This window comes from Brachyistius frenatus, unplaced genomic scaffold (assembly GCF_029030835.1).
Source record: "Brachyistius frenatus isolate BFR_SWC_R1_liver_20210118 unplaced genomic scaffold, ASM2903083v1 Contig_72, whole genome shotgun sequence".
Lineage (NCBI taxonomy): Eukaryota > Metazoa > Chordata > Actinopteri > Embiotocidae > Brachyistius > Brachyistius frenatus.
The window spans coordinates 1316326-1338066 of NW_027210671.1; the positions used below are offsets into that span (position 1 = coordinate 1316326).

The window sequence follows — 21741 nt, forward strand, 5'->3', positions numbered from 1 at the left end:
TCAAAGCAAAAAGCGTGAAATCTGAGCTCCACACAAATCACTCCTTTTATCGGCACAAGTCCTGCATCCAGAAAGGAATAAAGTTTACACACAGTGTTTGTTTGTGCATTTGTTCACATCAGGCTATAGTTTAAAATCTCTCTGGAGGTTTCTGCCTTTGTTTTTTTTTGTTTGGTTTTGGAGATGGGTGGTTAGTTTCCCAGCTGTGATCATGGATTTAACCCCAGCCATTTTCTTATTTCCATCCTCTGCTGGACTCAGGCTGACATTTTGGTAACCAAGCTGCCAGGACCTGATTGATGGTTCCTGTGAGAGCAGCCTTTGTTTGGAGAGGGTGTGGTTGGGCTGTTTCGACCTCTTTCACGTGGAAATGCGTAAGGTTTTGTTAATAGACGGTTTAATAAGAAGGGAATGGCTCCTCGCTGAGCTGTATTTATATGATAATAGAGTCACCGAGACCGGAGTGGCGGCGCCCCGCCCTTTTTCTGTTGTGGACAAAAAAGTAGACGCTCCCTCTCATGCTGCGCTCTCGGACGCACCCGAAGTTCCACCCGCTGACCCTTCGGACACGGCGGGCTCTGTGGTTCGAGAAGTTCACTCGATTTACGGAGAAATTGCAAAGTTCCGCGCGGCAGCATCTTACGGAGACGAGTCTTTATTCGCCCTCTCGTTTGCTTCCGGTTTGCTTTGCGCTCTTACGCACGACCGTCGTGATACAGGTTTCCATGGTTACAAATAACATATATTGGCTATAGAAGCTCCTAACTTCCTTGACAATCTCGGTATCCGCCCACTGTCAACGGAGAGATCCGCCGGAGTCTCCGGGCGCAGCAGAAATCACCCGCGTCCAGGAAAGCGCACGAGACGGCAGCTGTCCATGAGCGGCGCGCGACACCCTAATTGAAACAAAAGTAAGAAAGAAAAAAAAAAAAAAAGACATTAGACGAGAAGCTTTTGTAGGTTTTTACCGTGTAGTACCCGGTAATTATGCAGGATAAAAGGACGTTTATCAGCCCCTTTCCCAGACCGCGGGGTCTGGCGGCAGCGGCGCCGGCTGGGAGAGCGAAATTAACTCACCCGGGAAAGGCGATTCTGGCAGGTAAGCTCTTCATAATTTGTCACTCGGAAAAGTCTTGTGTATCCTTACGAGAGTTACAGTGAAGTCACAGTTGAATAAATATAAATAACAGTAATACTGTTTTTATATACTTTGCGTTTAGTGCGCAGCGGAGCGAAGTGTAAAACTGTAATAAACACTGGGTAGACCGACAAAACAGCAAACCATTAAAAAAAAAAAAAAAATCATTGAATTAAAGAAAACTTTGTAAAGTCACACCTTAGGAGGGAAGAAAGTTACTGCAGTACAGACACTAGAAATGTTGAAAGGAGGCTATAATGGGGATGCAAAAGATGTTTCTCAGGACTGTGTTTGGGTTTGCAGACACAGCTTTGAAACTGAAAGAACAAAAACTAACTACCATTTAGACGGCTGAAAAGAGGGTTACTACACTTCAGTCATCATGTCTTTTTTGCATTCTGTTCATTTGTTGAGTTTCTCCCTTAAATGCCACTTGTGCATTATTGGCTGAAAGCTTGAATTTAGAGGACAGCGAAAGTGTGTGCCACGAGCTATTTGACCAGAGCTATTTCATTTTCCAACAGCTGCCCAAAAATCATCCTGAACCGGTGAGCCTCGAAGCTGATGCAGTTTATGGCCTTGAGAGCTCGGTGGCCAAGAAGAAGGCAGCTATTGTCTACTTCTGTCCTTCCAAACAGACCTGTCTTGTCACGGTCAGGTCTGCTGCAGTGAGGATAGGAGTATCATCCTAATCTAAAGATCACCTTTAGTGCACTTTACGTGATGCTATTAGAGTAGAGTGCATGCAGTGACGTAGGGGACAGTCTCCCCCTGAGACTACTTCAGAGCCATCCATTGTCTTAGGTTTGTGTCTTAGAGCAACACAAAATAATACATTTCATATGCATGACGTGATCTTCGGCGGGGATTTTTTTTTTCCAGCTGTCATGAAATTGTCAAGGTTCACATTTTTTTTTTTTTTTTTTCATGAGCACTTTCAGGACTTCTTGTTCCAAACTCAGCAAACTCCTTCTCCAGTTTCTGAGCAGCTGAGGACTGTTTTTCCAGTTTCGTTCTTTGATAAAGTGACAGCACCAGAGCGTATTAATCTATTCTTTATAAATTCTGCCAATTGTTCATTCTGTGCTTGCAGCTAATAATTATTCTAACAGTCTATTGATGTGTCATGGAAGGATAGGTTAACCAGGTCGTCAAAAAAGATTAAAGAAAATTATCAATATAGATGCTGACAGTAAATAACCAGAGCCAACAGGTTTGCATAATCATTGTTGTTGTTTTTTTTGTTATAAAACAGATATGAAACAGAAGAATCTTTGCACTGGAGCTATAACAGTGATTTAGTATTTATACTTGCCAAAAGACTGAAACTATAAATTAGAGATATTGATTGACTTGTCAATCAGCACCACTTCAGCTGTGCTTGTTTTGGCCATTTCTCCAACCCCCTCCTGCTGCACCCCCCCACTCAAAACCCCTCGACCTCCACGGGTTATGAGGATGAGGCGGATGAAGACCCCTCAGAGGTGCTCCTGTATTAGAGCCACATGCTGATATTTGCCAGCACTCTGCTGATTTCAGCCGTGCGCTCTGGCAACCATTACGTGCTGAATATTTTATACTTCTGAATGAATTCCTTTTGATTGAAGATAAAAAAAAAAAAGCAGCAAATGTTTTTGGGATTCAACTAATGATTACGTTTGTCATTCTGCTGATTGTTTTCTTTAAATAATCAATAAATATGATGAATAAATTATAAATAACAAAGAAAAACATCTCATATTTTCATCTTCTATATTTAAGAAATATAGCTGGAATTATTAATTGATCAATTGATATCAATTGTTTCAACTCTAAACTGTTAGCATATATATCAAGTCAGTCTTTAAATCTTTACACTGTCAACTCAAATTGATATATTGTGCAACATGAACAACATATACTATATGAGAAGACCGTAACACCCAGCAGGACTACAGGGCAACATAAATGACCTAAACAGAGATGAGCCGTTTTTACATATGACTTTGGCTGTATATATATTTTTCATTTTCCTATATTTTAAATATTGTTTTCAACAAGTACTCAATCATTATGTTTGCAGTCTTAGATTCATACTCGTCTCTTATTGTTGACATTACCACCTGTGTTTGAGGATTTCGTTGTTTCCGACTCTTGAGGGCTCATGTAGTCTGTACGTAATGTGTGTTTACACATGATTGTGTCTTTTCCTTTTTAAATGTATCACTCTTGGATATGTTTTATAGCTCGTGATCCTTGTGTACATGAACTGTGTCACTGTTGACTGATGAAATAGTGTACCCAAAAAAGATCCACATAAGATTATGTCATCCATGTCAACAGCAGCTGAGTTCACTGAAGAGGTCATGATTTTTTTTGATAAGAGCAATGAGAACAGGAGAAAAAAAAAAAGAAAAAAAAATCTCTCCTGACTCTTGCTGTCCTGTCAGCTGCTGAGAAATGGTAAGGTGGCCGTGGTGAGACCTCCCCCTTCAGTCTTGTGCAGCGTGATTGACTGGATATGGCCCAGCGTGGCTCCCTGCTCCCTTCACTGTATTGTTTAACTCGTGTCTGTGTTCAGTTTTGCAACTGCAGCACGATTGCATCCTCCGTCTCAACTGCGTGCGCCCTCGACCTCCTCCATGCCTCACCGTGAAGAAGCTGGTGATTTATCACTGTCTTGCAAAAGTTTGGAAATGAAAGTGCCAGTGCGTCGCTGGAATGACTCTACAGTAGATAAACTGCCTTTTTGAGTCTGACCTGGGATATCGTCCATCAAAAAGCACAGCTTACATCATCGGGATACAAATGCTACTCACTCAGCTATTGCAGTTCATAAATCAAATTGTAGTTTAAAGTTCAAGGTTTCTTCATTAGTATCCAAGAGTTAATTTGCCGTGCTGCCGGGAGACTCTACGTTCCAGAGTAAAAAAAAAAACAAGACATAACAGTGATACCGATTCAAGGACATAAAAAAACAACTTTAAAACAAGGATAAACCGCATCAGAACATAAGAACTCCTGCAAAGGTTATAGAAACACACACCTCCACACCTCCACACTCAAAATGACACTTCTTCTGGTACGCTGAAATGTTACATTAGATGTATCTGTTGTGCTCAGCAGTATGTCTGTAGACGGAGCGAGTCACTTCCACATGCCCAAAGGCTCGAAGTGGAAAAAAGAAAGAAGTGGAAAGTCAAAGCTTAATGGATTAAAGAGCCCACATAGACAGTGGCTGGGAGGAGGGATGCACAATTTTTCTGTGAGCTCTTTTTGTTCCCATTGGTTAGGTCAAGTCTCCTCTCAACAGCGTCTGGTGATGACTGAAGTTGAGACACTGATGGAGGGAGAGTTTTATGTGTGTGAGGCCTGAGGGAGAGACAGCGGCCTAAATGGGATCTGATTTACCGTTGTTTTTTCCGACACTGTTGTGGCTTTCATTTATGGCCCCTTTGCTGTGGAGAAGCAGATTCAGAACAGCAAAGGGACGGACAGAATCAAAAAGTTCCTTTTTTTTATTTATTTTTTTTAATCTGGATTTTCATGATAGATTGTTTTTTTTTCCTTGGGACAGATTTGCTTTTATGTCACTTTTCCTGCTCTCTTTTCCTTTCCTCCGTCGCTCGCCTCCAGCCTCGGGGCAGCCAGTTAGGTTTTCTGAGTGGCTGTCTCCTCTCTGGCTCAGGGGCCTCGTCAAACTGTGGCTTACTCCCCGTTTCCTCACGTCACAGGCGACGCACACAGTCCACTCCCATCCACTGCTCCTGCCGCTTGCAGACTCCCGAGTACCAGGGGGCGAGATAATAAATCACAGTTCACTCCTCTGTTCAACCCCCACGGTAACAGCTTGTCAGCTAGATGTTGGTGTAGTGCACCCGCAGACACACAAATATACAGCAGTGGAGAAATTGGTGCAAAAATACAAAATACAGCAGGTTATGTTATGGTCAACTTAATATTATATCTTTTTTCATTGCGTTTCTGAATGTCTTTGAGATTTTATACAACACTACACTGGTGGTTTTGCATGTTTATCTCATTAATTACAGATCACTTGTGCTTAAGGTTTTAGACTGATTTTCTGTCATTTACATTGCCCCTCAATCAGCCTATCAATCATTTTACAGTGTTGAAGTTAATGAGTAGAGACTTGATTATCGGAGGAACATGTGGTTGCTATAAATTTAATAAGTTATATAATCTCAGCAGGGTAATTATTTTCACATAATTACCCTGTCGGGTTCGAAACCACTCTGATGTCTCAGGCTATAAAAATGGTCGCCCAACAATGATTTCTTAAAGCTGTGATTTTGCCTTGAGGGAAGCTTCAGGCTCTTTAGCTGCTACATGTTCCACTATTGGACTAACTGTTGTCTGCCATTTTGTGCGGGCAAGGTGGTGAGTACATGGTTTTTAGAGATTTTTTTTTTTTTTAATGAAAACAGCTGCCTACATCTGGAAACTGAAACTGAGCTAAACCAAAACAATGAGCTGAAAGATGCCAAAATACACCAGGAATGTGAGAGAAGGTAGAGTCAGGTGACAAATCTCTGCGGGTAGCGAGTGACCCCTTTGAGATACACAATTTTTTGGAATGCATTCTTAATATATATACATATATTTATATTTGCTTTTTGTTTGTTTGTTTTTTGTTGAAGTTGGAAATTTGACGGCATAGTTGGCGAATACAGATGAATGATTAATAGCAAATAATAAGAGAATTTTCAACGTCTAAATGTTTTCAGTCAACAAATTGCATAAGTAAATTACAACATGGAAACCCGCTGGTTTCATTCTTCAACGTTAAAGAGCCCGGCAGCCTCGTCTCCAGCTGAACACACTGTCAAAACAACCTGTGCGTAGTTGTCCTGCTCATTTAAAACAGCCTGCGTGCAGTAAAAGCAGCTCTCATATAATAACATTAATCAGTATCCCCCCTGTAATTAAGCGTCAGCAGAGATTTAGGGAGTGTTGCTCAGGACAGAGGAAGCCTAAAAGGCCAGACGTCAGATGAATAATTCTTTTGATCTTTTATGGAAGGCAAACAGAAATATTGCTGCTCTAACATGTTCTCCCTTTGGACTAGAGATATGGACATAATAAAAATGTTCCCTTACACGCCCTAATTATAATAATCTAAATAAAGAACATCTGAATTAATAATACATTCTGCTGCAAAACTGCTTATTAATTTGCCTCATGTACATTTACACACAAGCGCAATCTCACGCATTGATCGTTGAATGTTTTATTGTCACAAACAGAATCTTAACTTTAGATTTGACTGCGTCTGTACTTCAAGGAAATGTGCAGCTCCTCAACATGGCAGCAGGCTGAAGCGACCGGCTGTACTGCTAATCAAAAAAACACATATCGCAGGAAATGGAGCTCCACATATGTTTCAGCCACATTCAGAGACCATGCTGGACTCTCAGTTCTTTGTGACAGTAAAATGAGGTTTCTCAGTGGACCAGATGTGTTGGAGGCTCATTAGAGTCACTGAAGCAGCAAGACAGGATTCCAGAAGCTGTTCCTCCCTGTCAGCTGGCTGTCTGCCGGCTCACCTGCTTCGTCTGGGCCTCTGGATGAAAAAAAAGAAGCGACTGTGAATTTGCGTTTGTGAGCGAGCATCTTTCAGTCATGAATATGTGTGTGAATGTGCATGTAAACAATGAGTTCAAAAGTGGATGGAGTTCACATGATGAGTTGCAGCTTTTCTTTGTCTTATGTGATTGCAAATTGAATATCTGAGTTTTGCACTGTTGATTATTGTTTGCCACTTTGGGCTTTAGAAAATTGTGAGGGTCATGTTTAGCTATGTTGGTCTGTTGTTCACCATAAATTGAAATATCTCATCAACAGCTGATTCACATTCAACCCAGTATCATTTGCCTGTAATACACAATCAAGTCAAATATTGCATTTTGTATCAGTGTCTCTTTTGGCCTTTTTAAAAAAAAAAAAAAAAAAAATTATTACATGGTTAGTTTTAGGCCCAAAATTGCTGGGGTAGATTAAGGAACACACCATGAAATTTGGTGCAAATGTTCACGGTGCCCACGTGATGAATCCTAATGACTTTAGTTGTTCCTTGACTTTCCATCTAGTGCCACCAGCAGGTTCTGTTTAAACAATGATGTGCAAAAAGTGACATGTGGTTTCAATCTGGTAATGAATAATATGTAATTAATTTAAATGGAAACAACAAACCTTCTCACATAAAATCACTTCCTGATCTCACCAGTGCTGTTGTGGCTGAATGGAAGCAAATCTACGCAGCCGGGGTCCAAACTTTTGGGTAAAACTGTTTCAGTGTATTAATGCTAATGTTCCTGGAATAAGATGCTTGACGGGCACATAAGGAAAATATTTTCAGTTTCTTATGCATGCTTTTGGCCATGCACTTTATGGCGAAGTCTAAGGGGGTTAATTAAGTTATAAATTGACCTTGTCTGGGCAGAGAGTGACAGCGTTACCTTTAAACAATACAGTACATCAAAGTAACTGATTTATAAAATTGCTTGTGGAAATTTCAGGTTTTAAGAGTCATGATTTTGTCAGGCACTCCACCATCTTTATACCGCTTCTGGCTTCTGAGCATCACTCCAGTGTCGTTCCAATTTCTTTGCCTGTAATAATAAAGTGTCATAGATCTATGTGGATGCATTGATTTTATGACACGGTGTGGAGAAAAGTAGTTGGGGGATGAGGAGAGAGGAAGGAACATGCTGCTGAGAAAAAAAAAACCATTAAGAACGGGAGAGGAAAGCGAGCCTGTGAAGATCAAGACTAATGGGCATTTTGCTCATGTAACCCACATTTAGCTGCACAGGAGTCGTTGAGGGTGTTGTCTGATTGTAAGTGTGTGTGTGTGTTGGAAGTCGGCTGCAAAGTGAACTAGAAGACAAACAGGCTGCTTCTCCTCCACAGGCGCTGCCTGTCTGATGAGGATTGATCATGTGTTTGTGCCTGTTGCTGAGCCGCTGCCTCTGAGTGACTACTGGTTTGTTTTCACATGCGGAGCTGTCCTGGCAGAAAACAGATGAATGAGGTTTATTGTTTGTTCTTTCCCGAGATACACTGACCCACTGATCCTGGATCAGGACGGCTGGAAGGGAGCATTGTAAAGCTCATGTGATTTCTGTTAAATCTCAGCTGGCTCACATTTTCTTTCCCCAGCAAGATTAGAAGAATTACAGCTAACTCGGCTGATGATTTAAGTCTGTGTGGCAATCTTTGTGAGTTTGAATGCTTGTATTTAACTTCGAGTGAGGATAAGGCGGGGGTTAAGGTTTGACCAAAATGGCCATCTGTCAATGTCCTCACAAAGACGTGTGTGTGTGTGTGTGTGTGTGTGTGTATGAGATCACATAAATTTAGTTTAGTGGCACTCATAGTTTTTATGAATTGGTGATTCAGCGATGGGGTTTAGCACTAAACTATTATCCTGTTAATCATAACAGTGTTATTTCAGTACTGATTTGTTAATATTAACTGAAATACTCCAAAAGTAAAATCTGGGTAAACGCATTGAATGAATTAAGGTGATTGTATAACATGAAAGTAGTCCAAAACATTATATAATTTTATTTAAAAAAATGCTAAGATAATTACAATCTTATGCTCTGCTGTGACACAATTTGATATGAAGTATTTAATATGATGTATTTACATATCAAAGTTTTAGTGTTTAAATTTGATCCCAACACAGTCAGGTATACACAGTATATTCAAAAGTTTTCCAGCCTTAAGTAAAAGCCATTTTTTTATATTTGATTTTACTAATTAAATAATATATGGAGAAAAAGAGATGCCGATGAATGAAAGGCATTTTAGGGCTTTGGGACAAATGAGATGTGTATCAGGCAACAACTAAATATCAGGAAGACATACCTACTGCTATGTACAGTACTATGCAAATGCAATAATGCAGGTTGGGGCACTTGTCTGGATACTTATCCATCACACAATGCCATCAGGGAGAACTCTAATCGAGCCAAGATACATTTTTTTCACCAACGACTCCGACTACACAGCCAGAGTCGTGACGGAGTGAGTCGGTGACGACATGAAGAGACAGAAGTCACAGAGACAACGTAAATCCACAGTCCTCAAAGATGCTGAACAACCTACCTGCCGAGGGCCTTAAAAAAAAGTGCCCTGCTGTTTTATAGACAAAGAGCTGCCACACCAAATATTGATTTAGTTTTTTGGGGGTTTACTGCGCTTTATAGGATGTTAACTTTGTGCCTTAACCTTTTGCACAGTACTGTATATTTAGTAGGTATGGAAACTTTTTGCAGACACTCTCTCCGATGTATGCTATGGGTCGAATATATTCTTTTATCTTAGGTGGAGGCGATGCTTCTAGGTGCTATAGTGATAAAGGTCAAGTTGGCATTAGTGATTTGTGTGACTGCAGCTGAGCTTAAAGACATGTATGTACATTTTAAGTGAATGAGTGCTTCACTACAACAAACCAGAAACACGCCAGAATATCTTAATCTCAGTGTGAGTTTCCTCATTCAATTGTTTTCTTTCGAGAGAGGACTCATTATCTTGAAACAAGAAATAATACGTAAAATTCCCCTCAAATTTGGCACAAACGTTCACTTTGATACCATGTTTGTGGCCATAACTCAAGAATGTATTCACTTTTTAAGACAAAATATTCTCAGTCAGCTTTATTGGCTAAGCCTGTAAACACACACAAGGAAGTATCAAAGTCATCACTAACTTAGTGCAAAGGCTTACAACTGTGCTGTGGTAATTCTACAACGTATTTTATTTAGAATAACTTTGCAAATACATATTAACTGATAATTTCCAGAAATTGATAACATTACAACAACTTCCTGTGGAAGCCACTTCTCTTTGAGCTGCAAGATTTTATTTTCCATGCTAAAAGAGGCCATTTTAGTTTTTGATTCTCCATTCGTTGGTGTGTTTTGGTCTCTTGGTAAATTGTTTTGAGATTTTTGTATTAGCACAAACACACATCTGGAACAGTAACATGCTCCTTGTCAATGATTCTTTTCAGATCACGAGTTTGTTTCGTCTGTTTGGGGTACTTGTCTGTTTGCTTCAGTGTGAACACATGATGCGTCTGTGAGTCTCCTGTGCACAGTGTGCATGTGCATGTCTGTGTCATTGAGTTAATGGAGGGTCTTGGCCTGAGTAATGGAGCCCGTCCCTCCACACTGAGTGGATAATTTAATTAATGTCAGCTCTCTCTCCATCCCTTTTCCCTCCCTCGTGACTCGTCTGTGTTGCGTGTTAGCTTCGCTTTTGGAGACTTGTTCCTTATCTACTCAAACTCATCGACCATGGCGGGTTTCAGGCTGAAGCTCCAAGAACTCACACATTCATTCACTACCTTATATTTCTTGCCTCCTTTCTCCATATTTTCCTTTCTGAAAACACACACTAAATGTACAGAAATCACTGTGAAAATTTAAGGGACGGCTAAATTTCCTCCCATAACCTTGTTCCTGTTCATTCTGTTCCTGCCACTTTAGCTGTGGCAGGAACAGTTGATTCATCTCTGCCCAGCTCGTTACCCATCCTCCCTCAGTAGCAGTGCCTTTAATGTTTATGGAGAGAAAGCCATTCGTGGAGTCACTGAAATGATGCATGACGTAATGGCGCCTCCTTGTAATTCATAAGGGGGATGGGAGACTGAATGAGGATTGGTGAGGCTGCAGCTACAAGTTTAGGTAATATGTCAAGAAAGATGCCTGACCTGTGAGGAAACTGTTTATTTTCCTTTGTCACTTTTTAATCAGCTTTCCTTGGTGACAATTATTTTATGTTCTTTATTTTAATGACCCCAAACATGTTCTGTGTTTGCAGGTGGAATTGCAGGTGGCATAGAGATCTGCATCACCTTTCCCACAGAGTATGTCAAGACCCAGTTACAGCTGGATGAGAAGGCCAATCCACCAAAATTCAGAGGAATAGGTGAGTATGAAGTGTGTGTTTTGCTGATAAAGCAGGCTCAATATGGGGGTTTTGATATCATAAAATTATATACATTTGCAAGCCCTTTTCATGATATCCTAACAATATCCTTTTAAACAATATATGTATCTATGTATGTCCGTCCAATCATCCAACCATCTATCTATCTATCTATCTATCTATCTATCTATCTATCTATCTATCTATCTATCTATCTATCTATCTATCTATCTATCTATCTATCTATCTATCTATCTATCTATCTATCTATCTATCTATCTATCTATCTATCTATCTATCTATCTATCTATCTATCTACCTACCTACCTACCTACCTACCTACCTACCTACCTACCTACCTACCTACCTACCTACCTACCTACCTACCTACCTACCATACCTACCTACCTACCTACCTACCTACCTACCTACCTACCTACCTACCCACCCATCCACCCATCCATCCATCCATCCATCCATCCATCCATCCATTTATCTATCTGTCTGGCTATCTATCTATTTATATATATTCTGTTCTTCACCGTGTCTACCTCTCTGTCTCTCTCAGGAGCTCATTATCTAATTACCCATCATCCTGAGGTACATTAGTGATTCTGGCAGGCTGTCACTGTGCTTGTTTATATGACTCAGAACAGACCAATGCACACGCGCACGCTCACCATCCATATGTACCAGCATACACAAACACATCCAGGATCTGCTAATGTCAGCTGGGGCTCTGAGGATTGGAGACCATTCTAATGAGCACTCAAGACAGCTGTTGCTTTTCTTGCTCAGTTGTTGTTAGAAAAATCACTCAGAGGCTTGGTTCAAAATCAAACATATTGGACATTTATTCCCGCAAGAAGGAGCAAATACATGCACACTCAAAGAAGGATGCCCAGCATTGCTCAACGTCACTCCTCCGTAGGGCAGCTTTTATACAGTGTGACAAACAGTTGACAGTCACCCCCATTTCCTTTGTATCTGCTTTCGTATAGTAATACTGAGTTGGTTGCAGGTCACAAGATAAGGACACAGGGAAGTCGTCAATTAGATGCAGAAAGTAAAACAAAAAGAACTTTCCAGGAGTCACTTGATGAGAAACTTTCCGGAGTCACTTGCAAATAAGATGACCACATAGAAACTTTCCGGAGCCACAGACAAGAAGAAACAATTTTTTCTTTCCATCAGTTGTGCATTTGTGCGTTTGTGCATTTGGCTTGATAGCAAAACTTGGAGAGCTGGACTGATGTCCCCAACAGCCAGAAGCAAGTTCAAAGAAGAACTCCCAAGTTTTTGAAATGCAGCCTGTGGTTCAATTTACCCGTGACATCAATAATTAGGGTGATACACTGCTGTTCTGTGATGTTAATGATCCAAAAGTCAAGGACAGATTTTTCTGATGTACAACGTATTCTTGAGTGTTTCTTTATTATTCTCTAAAGCAGAGGTCTTCAATGTTTTTCAGGCCAATGACCCCCAAACTGATAGAGAGATGAAGCAGGGACCCCCTACAATATATATTGTATAAAATTGTGTTTCATATTAAACTGAGCCTAGTGCCATGTAGAAACATACCTTGTTATTGTGCATTCAATACCAAGCTATTCAAATAATACACTAGTTCATATATTCATGTTTTTATTTTAAACAAGTAAATGTTTTTTTTTTTTTTTTCATTTATTTGTTTTATTTTCTTATTACAACGGTATCTTCTTTTCAAATGATATTGCAGCTTGAGTCCTTGCGTCTGGGATCTTAGTCAGCTGGGGACTGAATAGGCTCTCGGTCAATCACAGGGAACCTGACAGAGCCAGCATGTAACATGCAACCTTGTGATTGGCACAGCAGCGATAGGGGCGGGTCCTCCTCTTTGTGTGCAGGAGACTTTGAGGGACAGGTCCAGGCTAGTCTCACTCTGTGAGTGAACCGGTGTCCAGCTTGAGAGAGCTCCTGTGTGTCGCTGAATGTGTGAATTTCTGACTGAAAGATAACATCTGCTGCCTCCATTTATCTATTCGCTACAATATGTTGGATTCATGTTAATGTGTATTTAAAGACATTTAAATTTGTGGGGAAAAAATTGTGGCAAAAAAATATAAAATAAATATGAAAAATTGTCTAATCAACCAAAAATTTCACGAACCCCCTGCAGTACCTCCGCGAACCCCTGTTGAAGACCTCTGCTCTAAAGGATTAATGCATTAAAATCCCAAGAGATACTGTACTGTTGTTGGACTTCCTTTTATAATTCATTGAACGTGAAAGTTTGTGTATTGTGAAGTCCAAATTTAAAATCGAAATTTCATGTATTCAAAACAGCATTTAGTAATTTTGGACATTCTGTAATATGCACTGTGTGTGTTTATTTTCCTCCAGGTGACTGTGTGAAGCAGACAGTTCACAGCCATGGTGTCAAAGGACTCTACAGAGGACTCAGCTCACTGCTGTATGGATCTATACCCAAATCTGCAGTCCGGTATGTAAAACAGCTGAACAGAAATACAGTATAGTGTATATGCAAAGATAAAACCTGTTCTTGAAAAAAATTATTAAGAACAGGTAAAATGTGTATAGTAAATGTCTTCCTCTGTTAAATTGGAGCTTATATGAAGTGCACGTTGAGAGATATTGGCTAGTTACCTCGTCACAGTGTTACATGTGTTTTCCACACAGTTCTTAAAGGATGAGATGAGTTCAGGTGGGATTAGTACCATTAGAAATGACTGAATAAAATGCACAAATAAAGTGACACCATATAAGTTATTGACATGAGTTTTTGGTGCTACTGATTAGCTTTGCAGTTTTTTACTGTAACACATGTATTTGAATGGACATTACGTGTTATTGGTATCTGTTATATGTAAAATTAACAGATCTAAACCTTTAAAATAAATTGTAGCTGCAGGGCTGATTGTGCATAGACACATACTGTGTATACTGTGTTCTCATACGTACAGTACATCCATGTACCAATATGTATCAAATGCATTTATACTTTATATCTGTTGAGCAAATTTACTTAACATGGAATTATTATAATACTCTATATACCCATAATCATCATGATTCTCATCATTATCGTCATCATCGCAATGATCATGATCGCCATATAAAACCATTTCTTAAAAATACTTTACTTTATTGTCAGTTTACATTTTATATTATATTTGTTATGTTTATATTCTAACATTTTTTAATAGGTAGAGTGTGTCTGTGCAATAAAGGAATGTCGTTGGATCTTCTACCTGGAACCACAAGCCCACACACTCCCAATTATTTTAGTCCATTACCAACCAGGCTCAGCATAAATGCCACACTAGCCTTCAGTATAATTATGTTATTCTTTTACAGCAGTGACATTTATCTCCAGACAAGTGTGCACGTTTAGTTCACGTGCACACACACACATGTACATTCACACAAACTGAATCAGAGGTTTTTATTGTTTGCCGGTTTATTTGTATTGCATTTCATTCTTTCATTCCTCCCATCTCTTTCTTTCTTTCCGTGTGTGTACACACACACACACACACACACACACACACACACACACACACACACACACACACACACACACACACACACACACACACACACACACACATGCTGGACACACATACAGCGTGTCTGTACGATGGGGAGACAGGCTCAGCCAGGCGGCGCAAAGATGCCACTCAAACTCAGACAGGGTCTCAATAGGGGTACAGAGAGGGGAACTTTGTGTTGGTACTCAGGCTGTGTATATGTTGATGCACAGTGTGTCTGTGTGTGTGTGTGTGTGTGTGTGTGTGTGTGTGTGTGTGTGTGTGTGTGTGTGTGTGTGTGTGTGTGTGTGTGTGTGTGTGTGTGTGTGTGTGTGTGTGTGTGTGTGTGTGTGTGTGTGCGCGCATGTGTGTGTGTGTGTGTGTGTGCGTGTGTGCGTGTGTGTGTGTGTGTGTGTGTGTGTATGTTGATGCACAGTGCACGTGTGTGCATATAGTGAGTGTGTCACTCAACCTTCAGCATCATTTCCAGAGGGAATTTAAATTGTTTATTTTCTCTGAGGAAGTATGGCATATTGTTTTTTAACACACTAAAAGCAAACAAGTGTTGTTTTTTTAAAAGCTTTTTATGATATTTCTGAGATACTCTGACCATCTTGAAAAGTGTTAATAGAATATTCCATTAATAGGATGATTATCGTAGAGGTTTAGTCCTCTTTCTGCTTCTGTCATCAGACTGCATTGTGTAAAAAAAAAAAAAAAAATGCTGTCTGCAGGCTATATACATTTAGGCTAGTGGTTCTTTTTAAGTGTACAAAATGTTTACGGATTAAGATTTTCCCCCTCATTTTATTTTCATATTTTTTGCCAGACTAACTATCTAATAAATCCCAAAACAAAATTTAAAAAAAATTACAGGCACATTAATGTTGCAGAGCAGAAATTGTTTTTTTTTCCACTTTCCCATGAGTTTATTCATCCACTGTGTTCTTAGATTTATCTTGTGGCCCCTGAGAGGTCCCTAAACCCAAGGCTGGAAACCACCGACTTTAAAAATATAGCAGAAAATGGCCAGATGAATAAAAAACATTAAACCTGACCATGTGAGATTGAAATTAGTTTTCATTTGCGGAGCATACCGCAGCATTTTTCCTCTGACCGCTGCTCGGTCTGAGCTGTTCTTCGATCCGTTTTTTTTGTTTAGTCCTTCTTCTATGGCCTCTCTCCCTCCCTCCCTTTCGATCTCTCCTTTGCCTCTCCACCCCTCTTGCTCCCCCATCCCATTAACTGATTGCCTGTGCACCATCAGGTATCATAGAATATGCTGGAGGGTTGTCGGAGAGGTTTGAGAGGGCCATGCAAGAGTACTTTTGACCTTTTCCTTCTTTTTAACCCTTCATCCACATCAACATCCTTCTTTCCTGTCAGCCCAGCCTCCTTTATTTCTTTACCATGTCCTCTTTTTTTTTTACCTCTTTTTCACCTCCTCAAGAACTGACTTTGTAGAAAGGCCTTCTAATGAAGATTGGGAAGCTGTCCAACGCTCCAGAATGACTCATCTCTGACTGTGGATGTCGGCCAAAAGATGTGTCATATTCTCACTGATAAGTTTAGTCCACTTGTTAAATGAGCAGGGAAGAATTTGGAGAGTAAATTGACGAAGGAGCAAACCTGACTGTATCATATTTCTCTCTGACAGCCAATAATGAATAGAATCTTTTTCACAAGGTGAGTTATTAAATGCACTGCCATCTCTCTGCAGCATAAGTATGCTTTGTGAAAGTACTGTTTATTTTTAGCTTTCTATAAAGCTGTTTGTATCAGAGAGTGGTGAGCATAAAGCGGGAGGAATTTATTTGTATGTGTTGTTAGTTGCTGCTTGACAGTAGGAGTCGGTTAATTGTGGGGAGGCTGTCTTTCAAAGCAAACGGAATCTGAGCTGTGAGACAGAGGAACAGATGTGGAAGGTTAATGAGCGGAAGAAGATCTTCGCGATAGAAAGGCTGATGGAGAAGAAAACTAAAATCACATGAGGCGAGTACAGCAGATGAATTATGTTCGACGATGGCCGGTAAACGGTTCGAGCAGGCTGAGAGGAGACACGGTAAAACAAGGCATTCATCAAGACCCAGTGTCTGTCCTCCCCCTCCCCTTTGCTAAACGTACCAGGCAGTGTCCTGCCACCGCCACAATTCAATTCCATCTATAAATAACCTTTCTTGTAAAGGACTCGCTGGCACAACATTTTCTGATTGCAGAGATACTCAAACCACACCTCTCTCTCTCTCTCTCTCTCTTTGGGCTTGCTTCCATGGCAGCTGTTGCTGGTCACTCGTTGGTTACTGAGACACTGCAATTTATTGGTGCATCGTTAATGAGAATGCAGGCAGGACAATAAAGTTAAAGCCTGCCACACATTCTGTACTCTCAGCAGATTATTTCTACTGAAAATCGGAGTTGGAAAGAGGCAAGATGTAGTTTTTATGTCTGCTCAAATTTCCTCCTCTGCAGTCTGATCTCTGCTGATGTCGGCGAGTGTAGTCACTGTATGTGGCCCTTTTTCATCTGCTATACAAAGAACCTCATTCTCTTTCCCTGCAATAATACCATCTTCACTTCAGCTTTTATATTAAACACAGTCTTGGATGATTTCAGAGTGGTTGCTTTACACATCTTCACAATACTGATATTAACAACTTGCACTTTTGAACACTCTTTGCCCACCCTTAGTATTCAGATAAATACTACTAATGCCTACAGTTCTGAACTCTCTTGTATCGACCTTTCCCATAATTCCCCACTGACTGTGTTCTCCTCATCAGGTTTGGGGTGTTTGAGTTCCTCAGCAACCATGCGAAGGATGAGTCTGGTCGACTGAACAGCACCAGAGGCCTGCTGTGTGGGCTCGGAGCCGGAGTCATGGAGGCTGTGCTGGTGGTCTGTCCCATGGAAACTGTCAAGGTATGTTGTGAACTGATCTGTGGTTCGACTGCATGCACATGAAACATCTCTCCCATTTCTACTTTTTTAATTTGTATTTCTTATACAATAAGGATACTTTGTAAAATGCTTTCAGTGAAGTTTGATCCATAAAATGTTGCTGTTTTTCTGAGACTCATTTAAATGTAACATTAGCTACATTTAACATTTTTGGAAACAGATTTCAGGACATTCATTACAACCCAAACAAAAAGTGCTAGAAGTGGAAACATTTCAGTATGAATTGCCCCTCAGTTAACAATATTTAAGTAAACTTTGTTTGATATTGTGTCTCTGCATGTTCTCTGAACTTTGTTTCAGCTCAAAATGTCTCTGAAAGTGATCCAGACTAAACATTTGTGCAGTTTTTATCATCCCATGAGTCTGTGTTTGCAGTAAAGCAATATTTTCTGTTCTGTTTGACGATCATCATGTTCCCTTTTTTTGTTTTGTTTTATCTCCAAGGTTAAATTCATTCATGACCAGACTTCAGCCAACCCCAAATACAAAGGCTTCGTCCACGGAGTCAAAGAGATAGTCAGGGTGCAAGGTGAGGTCCGGCTTTAAAGCACGTCATTCACCTGACATCTACTGGTCACACAGGGTAATGCAGCTGAAAACGTGGTATTACCACAAGTCTCCTTTTCCATTCATGAAGTTATTGATTTTGACTCACTGGGAAAAGTTTAATAACGTTGTCCTCTCCCTTTCTGTCGGAACAGGAATAAGAGGGACATATCAGGGTCTGACTGCGACGGTCCTCAAACAAGGCTCCAACCAGGCTATTCGCTTCTTTGTGATGACCTCTCTCAAGAACTGGTACAAAGGTCAGTCTCCATGAGGACATGTACAGTTTCTGTCTTCTTCTTATTACTATAAAGGATATTAATTCAGAAGAGACAAACCCTGCAAGAGGTCTGAGAGATGAGTTTTGGTTGCTATGTATAAGACCAAAAAAGTCTCCAAAGTGTATTGAGCAGAAGGGGCACGGTATAATACGAGGAGTAGAACACAGAGTGAAGTATTTGTCTTATATATATATATTTTTTTATAGAATTAGGAGATAATGCCTGTTTAAAGTCTAAAACAGCACCTGCAGGGTTTCATCGAGCACCTACCTCCTTCATTGATTCAGGACTCGGCTGCCACTGACTTATATGTTGTCCCTTTCACCAGGTGATAACCCCAACAAAGCTATTAATCCCTTGGTGACTGGAACCTTTGGAGCCATAGCAGGAGCAGCCAGTGTATTTGGAAACACTCCACTAGATGTCATCAAGACAAGGATGCAGGTACAAAATATGGTGGCTGCTACGAAGCTCAGGGTTTTGTGGTCCATGCTGGTGTTTTAATTTAGACTTTGATTAGATATAACTACACCTTTCTCTCCTTTTTAAAGGGCCTGGAAGCACATAAATATAAAAGTACGCTCGACTGTGCTGTGAACATCCTGAGAAATGAGGGCTTGGCAGCGTAAGTACACCTCCACTGTTTTCTTTGGTTTGGTTTAGTTTTTGGTTTGTTGTGTTTCTCTGCAGGTGTGTCCTCTTTAAACACAACATGTCTGCGTTACTTTCTCTGAGCACAATTTCTACTTTTACCGCAGAATGAGACACATTTACTGGCTGTACTTTATCACTTTTAACATTCATAGTCTATATAAGAATTTAAAAATCTAAAGATAAAATCTGTACATTTTATTTCCTAAAAACTATTAAATGATTGGATTATTTTCAGAATATACTTATTGAAGAAAGTACAAAAAAAATACCAATGAAATTAATCTTGAAATCTTAAATGTTGGAAAATGTGTTTTATGACTAGATTTTACATCACTGAAAACTGTATATAAATACTCTACTGTAGGAGTTAACTTCCAATAAATGTGGCTTCTTCCTAAACATGATTTTATTATGATTTCCCCTCTCTGTCTTTGTTCATCTGTAGTTTCTATAAAGGGACAGTTCCCCGTCTGTGCCGTGTGTGTCTCGACGTGGCCATAGTTTTCATCATCTATGAGGAGGTCGTGAAGGTCCTGAATAGGGCCTGGAAGACAGACTGAGCTGCTGGACGTACAGAGAAGGCAGTGGCTTCCTGCTTCACAGGCATCAGACACAGATCTGAGTTCAGCAGGCCTCTTTTGTATCATAAAACAAACCGTAGAGGAGGCGGGACAGAGAGCTGAACTCAGATCAGTGTTGTATGCTGAGCAGGAAGTCAAAGAGCTCACAGACAGAGGCTTCGGAGAAGACAGAAAAGAGGCCCACATGTGGGCAGCTGGAGTGTGAGCACAGCTCTGATGCTCCTGACAAGATAAAGAGCCAACAGTCTTTGACAAAGTGGGATTATAAAGTTGTGAAAAAAGATGCTTTATCCTAGAGCAACATCACCGGGTTCAAAATGTGAAAGAACAGCTGAATACTATGGCCAGCAACATAGTTCCTTCATGTCTGCTCATACATAACAACATGTTTCAGGTATTTCATCACCTTTTTTCAAGTTATCTCATTCACTTTCTTTGTAAACCTGCTTTGTAAAATCCTCTCCTCCAATGAAGAACATTATTTGGAGACATTCACAGCTGTTTTACTGATGTTTACTGCAGGTATACAGGTGTCCTTCTGGATTTTCTTGAGTCTGTGTTGCTCTCTGTCTCCTCTTGTACCTGAAATGGTTTTAAAGCAGAGGAGCCAGACCGCAGCTGGTTGCAGTTTACGGTCACATAAACTGCAGCAGCTTCCGTAGCTAGGCCTTAATGAATTAATTTTACATTTATAATATGCCAATTATTTTTATACAGTGCGGATTTTAATTTTATTTCCCAGCATTATAATGTATTGTAAAATATCATATATTTTAATCTTGTGCCAAATGCCAAACCTATTATACTATTAAAGTTGGTTCAGAGTGAGAACATGCAAAAGCCGCCAAATGATCTTAAGAAGAGAAGAGCAAATATTATGATTCCTACTGTTATATGATTCCTATAGTGATATACTTGATGTATTTATTGAAAGTGGAATGTTAAATAGGTAATTTTGAGACTATTTGCTGTTACACTGTGTAAAGTATTTTCAGTAATCAGGTGTCAAAGTGATTTTAAGGTGTTAGATTATATAATGAGAGTTTTTCACTGTGAGTCTAAATGACCCAACGACACTGAGTCATAAAGAAAACGCAAACTCTGACCTCTCTGTCTGTTTTAATGAAAACACAACTGTTCATCAGACTCCTGCAACTCTGGTTATTTGTCCGCTGTTTACGTTAGACACAGTTTTAAGTGTCTTCATACAACTCCCTACACCAGTGGTTCCCAACCTGGGGGTCAGGACCCTTCCGATGGGTCACAAGATAAATCTTAAGGGGTCGCAGGACATGTAATTGGAAATACAGAAGAAAAACATCGCGCTGTGTTTCACATTTATGTTCCTCTTTTCAGTAAAATAACTCCTTGGTGGAGCGCGAATCTTATAAATGTAACCTGTGATTTGGGGTCACAAGTGGACACTGTCATCTGCTGTGAAAAAAAAAAAGGTTGGGAATCATCATTTGCTGTTCAGTTCCAGTGCCATGTTTCATTCAGGGTTTTACTTCTCACTCATGTGCCTTTTTTCTGTTGTGTTTGCTGGTAAAAACATCTTGAGACGTGTCCTCGTCTGTTATTGCATGTTTAACCGGCTCTTTAATAATCTTACAAGTGAGATGAAATTCCTGTGGTCCCAATCAGAACTGCTTGTCCTCATTGTCATCACCAGTGATGTGAAAACAGTCATAATCTATAGGTTTCACCATCATGATTGTATTAAAATGGTAATGGATATTATTTGCCTGTTTCTCAAATGTTAATATTTGTTGTTGGTACACTGCCAATTACCCAAGAGCAAATTTTATTGTGGTTGCAAATCAATGTATTACAAGGCGGTGTATCTGTGGATGTGTGCATACTATGTGGATCATTGTGATGAAGCTTGTGCAATAAATCTTCTTTTTCTATGTGCTATATGCAAAGTCCTTTGTCGTAGGGGGATTTCAAAACTCATTAAAAGAAGCCTCTGAAACCTCGAAAGCACACAGACTGGTTGTTGTTTTTATCCTCCCTCGCTCAGTCGTTTGTTGTTCTGCCCTTTTAGTCGCAACAGATCACGTTGGGACAAACCGGGGCGGGCAGGTAGGGGAGCAATGGAACAGGGAGCT

General features: G+C 40.1%; 1 protein-coding gene across 1 annotated transcript; it reads left to right on the forward strand.

The window, feature by feature from the left end:
• Window positions 1-198: 198 nt before the first annotated feature.
• Window positions 199-21607, forward strand: LOC138626289 (tricarboxylate transport protein B, mitochondrial). The gene is made up of 9 exons (XM_069707841.1): window positions 199-1099; window positions 10973-11080; window positions 13463-13562; window positions 17391-17529; window positions 18013-18097; window positions 18270-18374; window positions 18724-18839; window positions 18947-19020; window positions 19495-21607. Exons 1-9 carry the CDS (start codon window positions 988-990, stop codon window positions 19607-19609), a joined length of 954 nt encoding a protein of 317 aa, XP_069563942.1. The 5' UTR covers window positions 199-987; the 3' UTR covers window positions 19610-21607.
• The last annotated feature ends 134 nt before the right edge of the window (window positions 21608-21741 follow it).